At 36.8% G+C, this 15,346-nt stretch overlaps 1 protein-coding gene across 1 annotated transcript in view; it reads right to left on the bottom strand.

Annotated features, from left to right (window-relative positions):
• Positions 1–15,346, bottom strand: part of TRAF3 (TNF receptor associated factor 3) — a 68,637-nt gene that overhangs the window by 3,934 nt on the left and 49,357 nt on the right. Inside the window, exons 8-11 of the mRNA XM_080619394.1 lie at positions 13,094–13,174; positions 10,331–10,405; positions 8,439–8,531; positions 4,025–4,165 (exon numbers count right to left, since the gene is read on the bottom strand). Coding sequence (XP_080475520.1) covers positions 4,025–4,165; positions 8,439–8,531; positions 10,331–10,405; positions 13,094–13,174 — 390 coding nt within the window. The remainder of the gene's footprint in view (positions 1–4,024; positions 4,166–8,438; positions 8,532–10,330; positions 10,406–13,093; positions 13,175–15,346) is intronic.

The following is a 15,346-nucleotide window of genomic DNA, read 5'->3' as shown; positions in this document are numbered from 1 at the left end:
ACCGCTTCTGTTCACTTAAGCACTTTCAAAATACCCACCATTATTTCCTAAAATGAATAAGCCATGCATGCTGAAGGGGCTTGTTGGTTGATTCACGTTAAGAAAAACAAACAAACAAACACCATACAATTGGCTTTGGAAAGGCATAAAGCATGATACTCAAGAAAAAAAAATATATGAATGCTGGTATTCTATGGAAGAGGAACATTGCAAGCACCTCAGTATACTACAAATATAAAGGAGCACATATTTCCTAGTCTGCCTCAAATCTGATGGAAGAAATACATAGCACTCATGTTATCACAGCTAATTTGGACTAGCAGGAATTTTAGCCAGAACCCCATAATCAGTTGTGAAGTTCACATGATAGAAATATTTAAGACAAGAAACTACTTTTGCTACCACCTACAGTTAAATTTCAAGTCTAACTTTACATTTTATCATCATATAGTGCCAACATTGTTAAAAATATTTCTCACTTCTTTCTTAAAAAAAGTAGCAGTTGAGTACAAAACAAGAAAATAAAGTTATTTTGCATTTGCCTTCTGCTTAGCCATGTGGATTTGATGTTTCCCACTGATGGGGAAAACCCTTCTGCCTCATGCAACCTTCATTTCCCCTGCTGGGCATTTGCTTTCAATCATGTGGTTTCAGATACACTGGAAGTCTGTAATGATTAATTGAAGGCTGTCAATTCAATAAGCCAGCTAGCCAAATCATGTTCTAGGAGTGTTTTATTTTGTTGTGTCTCAAAACCACCAAGTAATCTAACACATTTCAAGACTAACTATTTATTTCTATATTAGTGTTTTAAAACAAGCACATTGCAAAATTACAGCTTTGTGAATAAAAGTTGTGTACTGAATCATAAATACAGGGGTATGATCCTATTAAGTAGATAAAGCAACTTGCTTGGATGTATAAATCATCCGCTACCAACATAGTTATTCTCTTTCATCACTTCAACTGATGGTAATCATAAAATAAGATAGGGAAGGGCTGTTAGCTATACACATAAAAGGAAACACACCATAGAATGGCCTGAATGAACATTGTAAGAGCCAAGCCACAAGATTCATCCATTAGTTCACAGTTAACATGCAGCAGTAAACTCAAGCTGTGCCCAAGTCTGATTTTTTTCCTCTACTCACACAAAATATGAACTTTCCAAGGGAAGAACAGTAACATGGTTATGGGTTTGTTCAGTGCCTCAGCACAGAGATGCTCTAATTTCCAATTGGAACCTCCTGGAGTTAACACAGTATTACATAAAACGACCAAATACATTTTTAGATGAACTGGAAAAGTGATACAGATGCAGAAGAATTGTAAGGTATTCTTTTGGGATAAGTTTACTAAAAGTTGTTACTAGGCACCAGCTTCTCTTCACCAACCTGTGTGCAATATTCTACCTTTCTACATGCAGAAACAATTCTGGTTTTAGCTGCTTCTACTACACATTGGCAAGCATGTAGTATTTTATCTCCTGTACCTCTTAATAAGAATTCAAGAGATACAAAATAATCAGAAATAAGACTTGAACTCATTTTTAAAAAGCATTGGGATCTTTATCTTTTTACCCTACAGGGAGTCAACATCCCTCATGCTGGGAGATACTGATGTGGAAAAAACAAAAAGCTAAAGAACACACTGGAAAAAGGAATCAAAGGCAGTACTTGACTAGGAAAATAAATCATGCATCCTCCTTCTTTGAAGGAATGTACTACCAATCAAATCATTCTATATTGATATGGTCACTGCTTCTTTTGTCTTTTAACTACCTCATGCCCACACTCAGCTTCAGACTTTGCTCACTACTATCCTTCCATATTCTACCCACACTGGATGCTGGATGTCAAATTTCCTTTCCACAAGACAGCAGTTGAAAAAGTATCCTACGTACTCTTAGTAAAAATACTTTCCCTTGAGAGCAGTATATAGAACATGAATCTGAATCAAAACATCTCAAGGTTGAGGTTCCCAACAGTGCCCAGACACCTTTGATGCACTAGTTGTGTTAAATGTCCCACAGTATGGATGATGCCAGTCATGCTCAGTGAAACAGCTGCTCCCAAGCCAAAGAAGGTTACATAACAACTAATACCAAAAAAGGTACTAGAAATTATTAGCATGCTATAGGACTTGGGGGAGTAGGCAAGCATTGCTTGTCCAGACCTGAAATGGCTAGTTGTACACTGGAAATATCTGTGGCTCTTATAAAGCCATGGCTGTTGAACACAACTCAGAAAACAAATGGCTCACAACAGGTAACCAATTCCTTCAGCACCTAGTAGGTAACAGAAAGAAGCTAATTATATTGAGGTGTGTTTCCAGGATGCCCTTAGCAACCTGACTGAACCAGAAGTTACAGTAAGTGGAAGGAATCAGGTTGAAACAGGTGTAAAACACAGTTTGGCTTAAAATAACTAAACTAAAATAGCTGGTGAGAGGAAGTAATAAAAAGGGTAGGGGGAAGAAGAAAGAGAAAAGGAAAAAAAAAAAAAAAAAAAAGAACCAAACAAACCCCATCCTCTCTAGTATTTATTACCAACAAAAAGCTACCTGTTGGAATCTGACAACCATATTGTTCTGTGGGATTTTTTTCTAAACATAAACCATTTGAAAATTGATTTTGCTAACACTTACAGCTTGAGGAAATCAAAGATATTGCAATCTGCCATCAAGGCAATCATGAAAAACTCTGTTCTATGTGTTTGCCACTTCCCCTCTCATCACTGGTTATTGAGATAGCATGTGTAAAAACCCCAGGCTTACAAATTAACTTACCTCCTGGTAGATTCAATCAGCTATATCAATACATACAAGGATTAGCTTCCCAGTGTCAGAATGCAATGTTGTAAGTATGCAGCCATATCTCAGACTATCATCAGACCAAATAACAATGACTAAGGCAGGCTAAACTGGATACTACATGGGCACAACATGGAAAGCAGTAAGTGCTATAAAGAGAAACGCTGCTGTTGCCAAACCTAAAGGTTTCCTTATAAATCAACATTGAGGGCCTCAAGATGCTGAGCTCTTGAATGTGCTATCCTTTGAATTTAGCCTTACTCTAGGGTGGATAACTATATCTTGCTTGAGTATCAACATTTGTGTTTTCATGTGAAGTGAATAGTACATGACAAAAGATCATTTTATTTACATTCATTTAAGCTAAATGCTGAAACAGGTATCTGATATTCTAGCAGGAGGAGTACTAAAATAATATTAAAAAAACATGTAAATGATACTTTCACAATAGCTTGTTAAATATCTCCTGAGGTTTCCCTAATTGTGGTAACTATCATGCAAGCTAGCACAAAATTCCCAGCATCCACATTTCAGGCCAGCTCTGAATGCAAAGTAAAGAATTTCAGCTTGGGCTAAGCACCACACTACAGCATCCAGAGAATTTCTAGTTTGATGCTAACTTGTAGCCAGGTGATTCAGACCACAAAATAAGAAACTCAGACCTACTAGCAAAGGAATAATTGGATATAAATTTTCCTCAGATGAAGGACAACAAACACGGATTCAAATGCATTGTACTACATTTGGATTAATTCCACACCAGACTGATCTCAGTCATGATTAATAGTTTTTAAAACACCAGCAAGTAGAAAAGAAATACACCTTATATATATATATATGACAGTTTTAAGGTGCTAATCTGTTCTCCAGTCTGACAGTAGTTCCTCAAGCAGTTATTTTTTGTAGAGAAGTCAAAATAGTTATGATTACTCCTCAAATAAGATTTGTTATTTTAATTTCAATCTTTTCCCTTTTTAAACAGGGCATTTTGTTTTAACATAGGCTAGGCAGCTGCAGTGTTTTAGTGAAGTATCTTACTCCAACAGACCAACCAGCTACTGACCGGGGGCAGGGGGAATAATCACAACAGCTTTATAATAGGGTAAACTCTACCCCCCCTTTTTAATTGGAGCACCTAACTTCACAAGTGTAAAGGCACAGAACAGAAGCTACTACCATTTCTGCTTCAATGGGGAGATTCTGAATTTCTTACCTGTAAGTGAAGTATTTTAGATTCATTATTCCGCAGCATTTCCTTCTGTCTTTCAATTTCTATTTCAAAGCTACAAATCTGATTATGTAAAGTTTGTATACTCTTGTTCTTTTCCAAACTTTCATTCTGGAGCAAGGCCACCTGGAAAAAATTCTACAATTACTCCTGCCAAAGTTTATTACAAATACCTGTAACTTTGTTAGTTTTAAACTATCTTACACATATGAAAGGGATGAGATCCTAGTAAAATCTCTCTCATATCTTGCAAATAAACAAACAAACAAACAAACAAACAAACCCCAACGTTCTGATAGCTACTTTTGCACTTCCACAGTGTGGTATTGGTACAACTTTGGCTAATGAAAGTGCAGATGGGATACACAAACAGCAAAATAACTTGTCTCTAAGCATATTATTTTCTTTATTCAGTTTGTCATTTAATGGCTTGGTTTCCTGGTTTCCACTGACTAACTTGGGAGTTGCTTGGAGTTTGGAAGAATCAACCTATTTAGCTCTAGATCAGTGTAAAGAACTTAAGCCCAGAATAGAACGGATACCAGAGAAAAGCTGAGCAGGTGAAAAGTTGGTTGGGAAGGGGAATATTAATCTTCCCCACCTATCACAATCTATCCTGATAGCAAATTTAAGGAAAAACATCATCTGCATGGGATTGGCTTGGCTTCACAAAATATGGTGATGAGAACTCCTGAAATGAGTGAATACAGAAGGGATCCATGTATTTGAAGGAAAATCCAATGGTGCCTACTAGTACAAAAGACTAAAGAGCTACAAGCAGAGGATTATATTCTCTCTCTGTATTGACATTTTATGAATTCATTCATTAGTGACTCATTCTGATTTTAAAACATGAGCCTTGTTAGAAGAGTATCATATAATATCTATTCCTTGGGGATGAAAGTAATACAGGAAATACTCTGTCACAGTATTTTGTGCTCTGCTCATTAATGTGGTTTGAGGAAGGGGGTTGCTTTGTGGCAGTGGCTTGCTTTTTTTTCTTAAAAAAGAAAAAAGAAGAGTCTTATTTTTCCCCAGGTAAGATAATCCAGTGGCAAAAACGTAGAGAAAATACATTTGACACAAAATTACATTTGGAAATGCCCTGACTAGTTCCACAGAGAGATCTTTATATGCATAAGAAGCAGCACCATTTCTGACCCCAGAAAATCTTGGTAAATGCTCCACATTAAGACCACTTGGATGCATCATGTTTCCCCCAAAAATATACATCACCACTACCAATACAGGTGTACCTTGAGGTCATGCCACTTATACTTCTGATGTGGATACCACTGTAGAATTCCACCACCTTAACTGCCCTCTAATAAATCATAGTCAAATCACTTAGATATCACTACTATCAAATCACACTTCTAGACTCAAGAAGCAAGCCTGTTTAAAAGGACAAATAATTTCAATCTCTATACTAGCCTAAACTAGACAAGACTTTCAAAGTCCACAGGCATTCAGCAGGTTCATCAGACAGAGGCCCAAAAATACAGATACCATAACACATAGGTATCTACTTTTCAATATACCATAGCATGTGTGCATATACACACATACATTAGTTCTCCATTTTATATATGGAAAAACTGGCAGAAGAGGCTCAACAGAACTGAGACAAAGCTATTTTTTGCCACTGCAGAGAGAGAAACAGTCTTGAGGCTGAAGGAACGCATGGCTAGGTACTAGAGAAAATTTTCAAGAACAAGTTTAAATTTAAATCAGCATCCTTGCCTCCCACATACTTCAGATCTTCTGGGTAGCCACTTTTAATTTTTCGCATCTTCCTTTTCCTTAATGAATCAGAGTTCTTTAGTTAACTGTGATCTTTACATTCCCCTTTTCCCATTGTTTCCTCCCCAGGCCTCCCAATCATAAGGCAGTTACACTCTGTGTCACTAGCATTACATTTCCATTTCTGTACTGAGTTATAAAACATAGGCCTGTCTTGTACTGAGATTTTCCACGCAGTTTTACAGAACACAAGAAAATAGAATTATGTCCTGCAGCCCTTAGTCATCTGTCATTGCTAAGTTAGTAACTGTAGTTAGGTGGTAATTTGTGAATAAGAAATCTTTAACTCTAAAAGATAATCTCTTAATTGCATCTGACATAAGTCGTTGGAACTAGTTAAAAAAAAACAGGGTAAAGGAAACAGCATCTATTTACAAACTGCATCATTCAACTTCCCTTACTTCCTTGTCCTATTTTAAATATTGCTAGGACAAAGCATGCTCTATTCTGCAGTTTTTCAGATTAGCTATTCCTTATTACTACTTACTAAAAAAGAATGGAAGAAACTTCACGCCACAAAGAAATGGATTAAAAAGGCCCCATATTTAAGTCATGTATTAAAAAAGAGAAAACACTTTATACCACATTTCTTTAAGAATGTGACAAAGTCACATTAAGAGAGACTTATGTTCAACTCATTATTTCCAACATCACAAAACTGTGGGAGTTCAGTCTGTCCCATCACAGAGTGAACAAAGCATGATATTTGACTTGCCCCACAAGGTTTTGATTAAAGATTTTACATTTGACCTTTTCTTACTGTTCTTTGCCAACAGCACCATTAAAATACTAAACTGGTAACACAAGCTTTGCAGCTTTGAAGACTTTCAGTCTGCATAATCCACAAGCATTGTTAAAGAACATGGTGACTGGGAGCAGGCAACTTCTCCTTTCTCATCCATACACATCACAGTGAGTACCCCAAATGAAATCTTGACCCTACAGAAACCAACATGACTTCCACTGACTTCAGCAGGGCCAAGATTTCTGTGATATTCATCAGCTAAATTAACTTTGCACTGTTATCGATTCATTTCTTCTCAAAGAAGAAGACAACAATAAAGTTACAATCATTTTGTTACCCCTCTCAAAAATAAAGTCATTGACATATGACATATGGTTAGCTATTCTGGTAACTTGGCACGATCTTGGGATTTCCAGTGATTCAACTCTTTATTATGAATAGGAAGAAGTCTACAAAGCAGGAAGTGAAAAGGAAAAAAAATAAAATATATATATAAATGGACAAACAATGATAAGAAGTTATGTCCTAAATGGAAGTTAAAGCAAAAATTGAATGTAACAGTAGTAAAGTGTATATTCTGTTAGCTCTATTAAGAGGCAAACACAGAACTGCTGGGCATTTTTTAAATGACAAAGAACCTCTCAGGACACTGACAAAAGGCAGAACAATCTATATGGAAGTCACAGGGAACTTGTGGGTTTTTTTTCCTATGATGTAAAATAAATTGTATAGTTTTAATCAAGACTATTGAAAAAAGAACTAAGGATATGAATTTGTATCTGTCAAAACCAAAAAGTTCCTACATTAACAAAGGGATTCAAGTGCAAAAGCAAACTTAAGTATTGTTATTGATCATCAAAATTGAGACCTACACATGTAGTAAAATTCTACCTAAAAAAAACCTACACTAGACCATTCCCCGGTTCAGTGGTTTCCTCATGGGACCTTAAGTTCAAAAACAAGCAGTCCAGGGACAAAATGTGCTGGGGACAAAAACCAAAATCGTATTTTGCTGTTGCTGTTAACGTCTGTTTTAAAACTGTACTTTCTGTGGCTGTAGTACCTTGCTGGAAACCCATGCATATGGGATTACTGTAGGCCAAGAAAAGAATACACTTATTAGGCAGAGTTTGCTAACCTCAAAACAGTGATTTGTTCCAAAGTCTTGCATTTGTGTATCAAATGCCTTAAATTTTATTTGCAGACAGATGGCTAAGTCATCTACATGATAGATCACAGTCAATACTGATATGATTTCCAACACCTCCCAAATTGCAAACAGTCTAAAACCAGGAGTCCCAAGGAAGCACTGCAATGTGAACTTGATTGTGGTCTACCACAAAACTAAAAATCATCACGCTCAGGAGTTATAGTATGTTTAATTTGATTAACCTTTGCAGGTCATTAAGTTTGGAGAGCAAGAAAGAACAAAAATAAATAAAATTACTGGTTTATTACACGCTATTTCTAACAATGTTATCTCTGGAAAAATACTGAGGTAGCAAAAAATACAGCTCATAGCTGTCACAGCTTTTTGAAACCTCCCCTTTTGTAAGAAGGCAGCTCAGAGAGGAAATTTAATACTGGACTTTTTATCTACCTGAAGATAGTGTTTTAATTAAGTTACCAATGAGGAAAATTGTATATGGAGTTGTGAAGCCAAGTTTCTCACAGCATTTTGTTATAACAAAGGTACCAGATATGCTAAATGGCTTGACTGCTTTTGTAGCCTATCAGTGCTTTAGCTGTACTGTTGAACAGCTGTTAAACAGAAAAAAAAAAGTGCTTCTTCCAGTACTTTTATATTATTTAAAGAAATCAATGAAAATTATAAGTGAGTAGAAGATATACCTTATTTTCTAGAGCATTGCTCCACTCTTTCAATAAGTTAACATGCTGCACTGCTGAGCTGGCTTCATGTGCTTTAATTTGTTGGTTTGTTCCCTGTGACAACAAAGAATTTATACATTTTAGCCAATTCCACTCCTTTTAAACCTATAAAGAAAGAGTATATCAAGACATCGAACCAACACTACATATTTTGGTTCACAGATGCATGTTGCAGAACTGTAGAGAGAAGGGAAATCTACTCAGGAATTTACAAAAGTCAGGAACACATTTAATATAGCAAGTGTTTTATACAATTGCCATATATCTCCATCCACTGTGCTTGATACATCAGAGACAATAAAGATGAAAAAGATTTACAAAATGAATTGTATTTTAGAGTCTTCTGTGTAGCGTTACACTAAATAAAGCACAATAAAACTCTTGAGTCATACAAAACCTAGAAAGTCCAATTCCCCAAACTGTAATTTAAAACTTCTGCTGTATTTCATGAACAGCTTCATAAGCACTGAATTTTCCCTCAGTTGAGTATTAAAGACAAATATTTAAGATAAATTTATCATCACTGGAAGCTGCCAGCTTTATAAACTATTTTGAGAGATATTACAAAGCCTAGTTTGTCATCTTAAGATGTTACCATGATTGCTCTATGATATTCGGATATGCTGCCTCTGCACAACCTAGAAATGCTGTTACAAATAACCACTATATAAAAAGTTTACAGAACACACATAGATCATATACAGAGTACATAAGATGCAGACCATATTACTTTATTTGTATGTTGCTGCATTACACCTACTTCTATTAGTGTTCTGCAATGCAGAGTATATTAGCTTTGATGGTAGATATGCTGCAAAACAACTGAAAGAGTTTCAATGATCCTCAAGGTATGTACTCTATATAAATTACTAAAAATATATATGTGGATATATATACATATATGCACACATATACATACATAAAATGAATGGCAATACATACGACATAACAGTGGGCAGGGTTACGGCATTGATCAGTTCTACCACGAAGAGCATTACTGTTAACTCTTAAAATGATGAATGCTCATATTTAAGAACCTGGAAATACCTGCAGGAAGTAATTTATTGAGAAGTGTTGCTGCTTACAGCTTTTGTCTCTCAAAGTTGTCATGGGCTAACAAATGAATCACACTGTCCGATAAACTCCATATTTTCCTGTCAGCAGTTTCTGAAGGTTCCTAATCTCTTCATTATATAAGCATCCAAATTCCCCAAGATATATGACAAGGGCAAGAGAATATTGGAAGAGACTGGAATAAAAATACTGAAACTAAACTCTGAGGTTTGGTTTTCTTTACCTTTTTTTTTTTAATATTGCAGGGATTGCCAGGATTAAAACCTACAACTTTTTTTAAATTTCAAGCTATGCTTTGATTATACACCTATGTGCACAGAGACATACGAATGCACATAAAAATACATGTTAAGTGTGTTAACCTATGCTTAACCTTAATAAAAATACTAAAACACACAAATGAGAGAAAATATAAACATACTTAGCTCAAGAAAATTATGTATTTTCATAGAAACAACTGAAGTTGCTAGTCTATTTTCTGAAGAACAAAAGTAACTTTCCTTTTATTCTAAGTTTAAAAGTTCTTCAAATGTATCATCTTCCTATTTCAACAAGATGCACACAATAACTGAACTCCCAAACCACTGCAGGAATGTGTGGGCTTTTTTATATTGTTTATTTTTAAAATGCAAAACCAAACATCTGCTGCATAATCACTGGGTGCAACTGGATCACTTTTTCTTAACCAAGACTACAGAAGTCCAGAACTTTCATGCCAAAGAGTTAGGTTCTATTTGCAGACTTTCATCAATTGGGAAGTATAATTGTTATATACTGACCTGAAAAGTGCAGCCATAACGCTTAAAACTACAGGTACTTGGGGCATTAATACATTCTGACAAATGTGCATTCAACTGCAATAGGAAAAAAATGTGAGTTTTGGCAAAAGACGTTTGCATGATAATGCTCAAAACATAAAGGGCACAGGTTATCAGGTTTGTATTGTGTGCCATTTGCAGAACATACAATACATGTGTGTATATTTTCTCCAGTCTGAAGTGCAAATACTATATATACACATATGTAAACCACACGCACATGCCAATACAGTATACAGTGTGATACATTTAATATACAGTGAAACTTTTACTAAAGACTATTTCAGTAGGCAACCCAATTTAAAAAAAAAGCAAACAGAAAGAACACACTATCATTATTTATATAATTTCATTTGACTTTAGTGAATGGCTAATCTTTTCTCAACACGTGATTTTTTTACTGGTGCTCTGAGCAAGTCTGAAGATCAGTTTCACTGTAGTAAAGTACATTTTTTCTAATTCTAATTTCACGAGGAACCGATTTTTCAAAACAAAACATGCAATTCTTTCCATGCCTGAATTTAACAGTTAAGTTACACAAAAAAGACTAAACAAGTACTGTATGAAACAGACAGAGTTTTAGAATAGGTACAGTTCAGTAACTTTAAAGAAAATGCAGTACACAGGAGTAAAACTGATTAGTAAAATGCCTGCATTTTTCACAGATTGAGATTTATTCCAGTATCTTGGATTATTATGAGCACAGACCACTTTTCATTTAAAAATGAACCAATTCACAGAAGCATATACATATATACAGACAGAAGCCATTGCAGCATGGAGGGCAGCAGCTGGATGCAACTGCCCAAAAGTTGGAGCAAGAGCCATTTCTGAAAGGGACAGTGCAATAAACACTCCCTGTCCAAAAACATGATCTGCAGTTCATATTTCCTTCAAAGCAGACAGGAGCTAGAGCGCAGCTCCTCAGCTGCCATCACTCTTCAGGGTTTCAAAAACTCATTTGAAATTCCCACACCATAAGCCCCACATGACTCAGTTCATCCACCTCCACTGAAAGAGGTAGTGAACCAATGCTGCTTTGGACACATAGTTCTGGCAAAGACAGGTCAGTCTTTAAACTCTGACACCGAGATGAAATTGGTCACTCATCTCTGATATACACCTATCATGTTCTAAACACTACCTGCAGAAATTCAGAGTGTAGTTTCAAGACAGGTGGTTCAGAAAGAAAGTAAGACCAAATAAGAGAGAGACATGTGGTACAACAGGCTTCACAAGAATGCCACATTTTCAACTTCTTAAACTAGAAGTCTGCCAAAGAGTTATGAATTAAACATTAAAAATTGCCTTTGATTCTACAGTAAGATAGTAATTTGTTGAAAACTACAGAATTTTCTCAAACTGTTAGGCAGGCATTTTCCCATTTTCCACATTAGAGTCATTGTCCCTAGCCATGCAGCTAAGTAATATCACATTTTCACAGTATCAGAAAAAAGTTAAGCAGCATACAGCAACAGATGATGCAGGGCAAGATGACTGTTTAAAGTTCTGTTGCTAATGGTGGTTTCAGAATCCACTTCTGACTATATGTGTAACAACCCAGCCTTTAATGGGTCAATTCCTACTAGCACTCAGATATACCTCAAAGTAACCGCTGAAGATGTAAGATTATGCCTAAGCGTTCCAGAACCAGGATCTAAACTTGGAAAAAAGCACTCATAGAATTGGCTCAATGTATATATTTTCTCTTTTCTTAGCTGCTCAATTTCTCCTAATAGGTACAGTATCTATCATGTTTTTCATTATCATGGGGGAAAAGACTACCCCTGAGTTTGGTAGGTGCCTTACATCCCTTGTGCACTACAACTTGATTAATAATTTACAAGTGTAACTGCAAAATCTTATAAATCCAACTAAGGAAGTAAGTATCAGAGAAAAGAGAAAAGCTTATCCTCAGATCAGAAACTTAGCTTTCTTTAAATGAGGCTTACAGAGAGCTGAAGACTTAAATAAGCTCTTCCCCATCCTTGGAGAATAAGTTCTATTTTAGAAAAAAAAAAAATAAACACATCAACTCTGACAGATGCTACTTAAATTGTTTAATGCACAAGAACATAGATCTGCTCAAACAAGAAAAGATTTAATTTTTTTTTAATCTGGTCTTTATAATATTACTACAAGCTTCTCTACATTAAGAGAAATTTTTATGCATTGTTGCATCTGGCTGTTGGAACTTCGTACTGATATTACTCTGTATCTTACACTAATTCTGTGTGTCAGTTATTTTTTCTCAAATTTAACAGACTTAATAATAACTTAAGTTTTCCCATTGAATGATTCTATACATTTATATTTTTCTAGTCTTTACTAACTCCTGTCTGTGTGCACTAAATATTAAATCCCTCTTTTTATTTTAAGATAAGCTAACTACTCAAGATGCTGCTCTATTATGCTCAACAAATGCTTCAAATGGGGGAAAGTACAGGGGAAGAGCTAGTAAAAATGAAAGCAGGAAAGACGTGCTAATCTTGGGCAAGCGAAGTGTAATAATAACACAAATCTCAGAAATTACATCTTTTTAAATAGTTTTTCAAGAAATCATTAAAAATATTCGGGTGTTATCACACTTAACTGTGTGGTAGAAAAAGCTTTTCTTTAGATCTCACATTTTAATTAAAAAATGGCTTCTGGCAAAATTCTTGCGAGATCTTACTAAAAAGATATATTTAATTTTTCAGCACAACACTGAGCATGACTTCTTACCTCGCTCCTCATGAGTGTTTTAACACTACATTTATGAGGACATGAAACCATGACACACGGGCAGTCTGTATCTTCATGTTTCTAAAAAGGGGAGAAAGAAAAAAGAAAAGCAAACAAACCACAAATCAACTCTTACTCTGAAATTAAAGAGAGCACTTACCTGCAAAGAAAAGCATCCCACAGTAATTAAAAACACACACACAATCTTTCTCAGTGTTTACCCCAATTGTGCAGTCACAGAACTGTAACTGCTTAAACATCAGCTTATGCTTTCAACAGATATCCTTGTATTTTGAAGCAAAAATTAAGGGGTGGTTGTATTTTCCCATGCAGAGTAGCAAGTTATTTGCTTCCCATTTTATTGTTTTCACTTAAAGCAATGAAACAACATGAAGTCTAGTTTTCTTCCCGAAGAAACACTGACAAAAATGGGCATCTTTAAGAGTGAGCAGCACCACTGCAGATACCCTTTCCTAGTAAGGGTATATACCATGCGGCTTTAGGAGCCTACTGCCCTACAAACTTCTTTAATGGTTTATCAACTACAACTAGAAAACTAGAAAAATAATACTCCCTTCTATCATTTACTCCTTACTTTTATTTCCCTTCCTCTCTTCTCTGACCTATCTGGCAAAGGCTGTAACACTGACTCTCAGTTCTTGATAAAAAGACAACATGCTACTTTTCAGCCCTCTTTCCAGTTCTCCTCTTCGCTCCACATCCCAGGGCCCACCCACTGAAACCATGGGGAGCCTTTCCAATGACTTCAGGATATACCAGAGTAATCCCATTCCAATGGCAGAATTCTCTTCCTACTGACCACAATAATACTGCTCAAGTACAAATTTTAAAGGAGAAGCACTTTTAAGTAGTGTTTTGGATTATCCAGAGAAAATCTGTCCAAGTCCATCTATCTGGATTCATGCAAAAGCATTTGATGCTGTCCTGAATGACATCCATGTTTCTAAATCGAAGAGACATGGATTTGAGGGATGGACCACTTGGTGGATAAGAAATTGCCTGAACGGTTGCAATTAAGTAGTTGCGGTCAATGGCTTGAGGGCTAGATGGACACCAAAGATGAGTAATGTTCCTCAAGGGTCCCTATTGGGACTGGAGCTGTTCAACATCTTTGCTGGTGACATGGACAGTAGGATTGAGTGCACCCTTAGCAAGTTTCCCAATGACACCAGGCTGTGTGGTGCAGTGAACACACTGGAGGGAAGGGATAGCATTGAGAGGAACCTTGACAGGTTTGAGAGGTGGGCCTGGGCAAACCTCATGATGTTAAACAGGCCAAGAGCAAACTCCTGCACCTGGGTCAGAGCAATCCCAAGCACAACTACAGGCTGCGTGGAGACTGGATTGAGAGCAGCCCTGAGGAGAAGGACTTGGGGGTGTCGGTTCACTAGAAGCTCAACATGAGCTGGCAGTATGCTTCCAGCCCAGAAAGAGATAACTGCTTAAAGAGCAGACTTTGGCCTCTTCAGGAACCTGCTTAGTAAGGTTCCATGGGATATAGCCCTAGAGGGCAGGGGGGCCCCAAGACTGTTGGTTGATATTCAAGGATCACCTACTACAAGCTCAGGAGTATTGCATCCCAGCTAGAAGGAAGTGCAGCAGGAGGGCCAGGAGACCTCCTTGGATGGATAAGGAGCTGCTGAGGAAAATCTGAAGGAAAAAAAGAGGCTTCTAAGAGGTGTAAGCAAAGACAGGCAGCCTGGGAAGAATACAGGGATGTTGTTTGGGAAGCTAGGGACGAGGTTAGGAAAGCTAAGGCCCAGTTAGAATTAAACCTGGCTAGGGATGTGAAAGATAACAGGAAGGGATTCCATAGGTACATAGCAAATAAAAGACAAACTAGGGACAACGTAGACCCCCCTCTGGAAGCTATCAGGAGAACTGACTACCCTGGATTTGGAAAAGGCTGAGATTCTTAATGACTTCTTTGCCTCAGTCTTCACTGGCAAAAGCTCTGACAGCACCACCCAAGTCTTGGAAGGAGAACGCAGGAACTGTGAGAATGAAGACCCTAGGCCCACTGTAGGAGAGGATCTGGTTCGAGATCATCTTAGAACTTGAATGTACACAAGTCCATGGGACCTGATGAAATCCATCCGTGGGTCCTGAAGGAGCTGGCAAATGAAGTTGCTAAGCCACTGGCCATCATATTTGAAAAATCATGGCAGTCAGGTGAAGTTCCTGACGACTGGAAAAAGGGAAATATAACCCCCATTTTCAAGATGGGGAAAA

This window comes from Psittacula echo (genome assembly GCF_963264785.1).
Source record: "Psittacula echo genome assembly, chromosome: 5".
Classification (NCBI taxonomy): domain Eukaryota; kingdom Metazoa; phylum Chordata; class Aves; order Psittaciformes; family Psittacidae; genus Psittacula; species Psittacula echo.
This window is presented reverse-complemented; position numbering and strand designations above follow the sequence as displayed.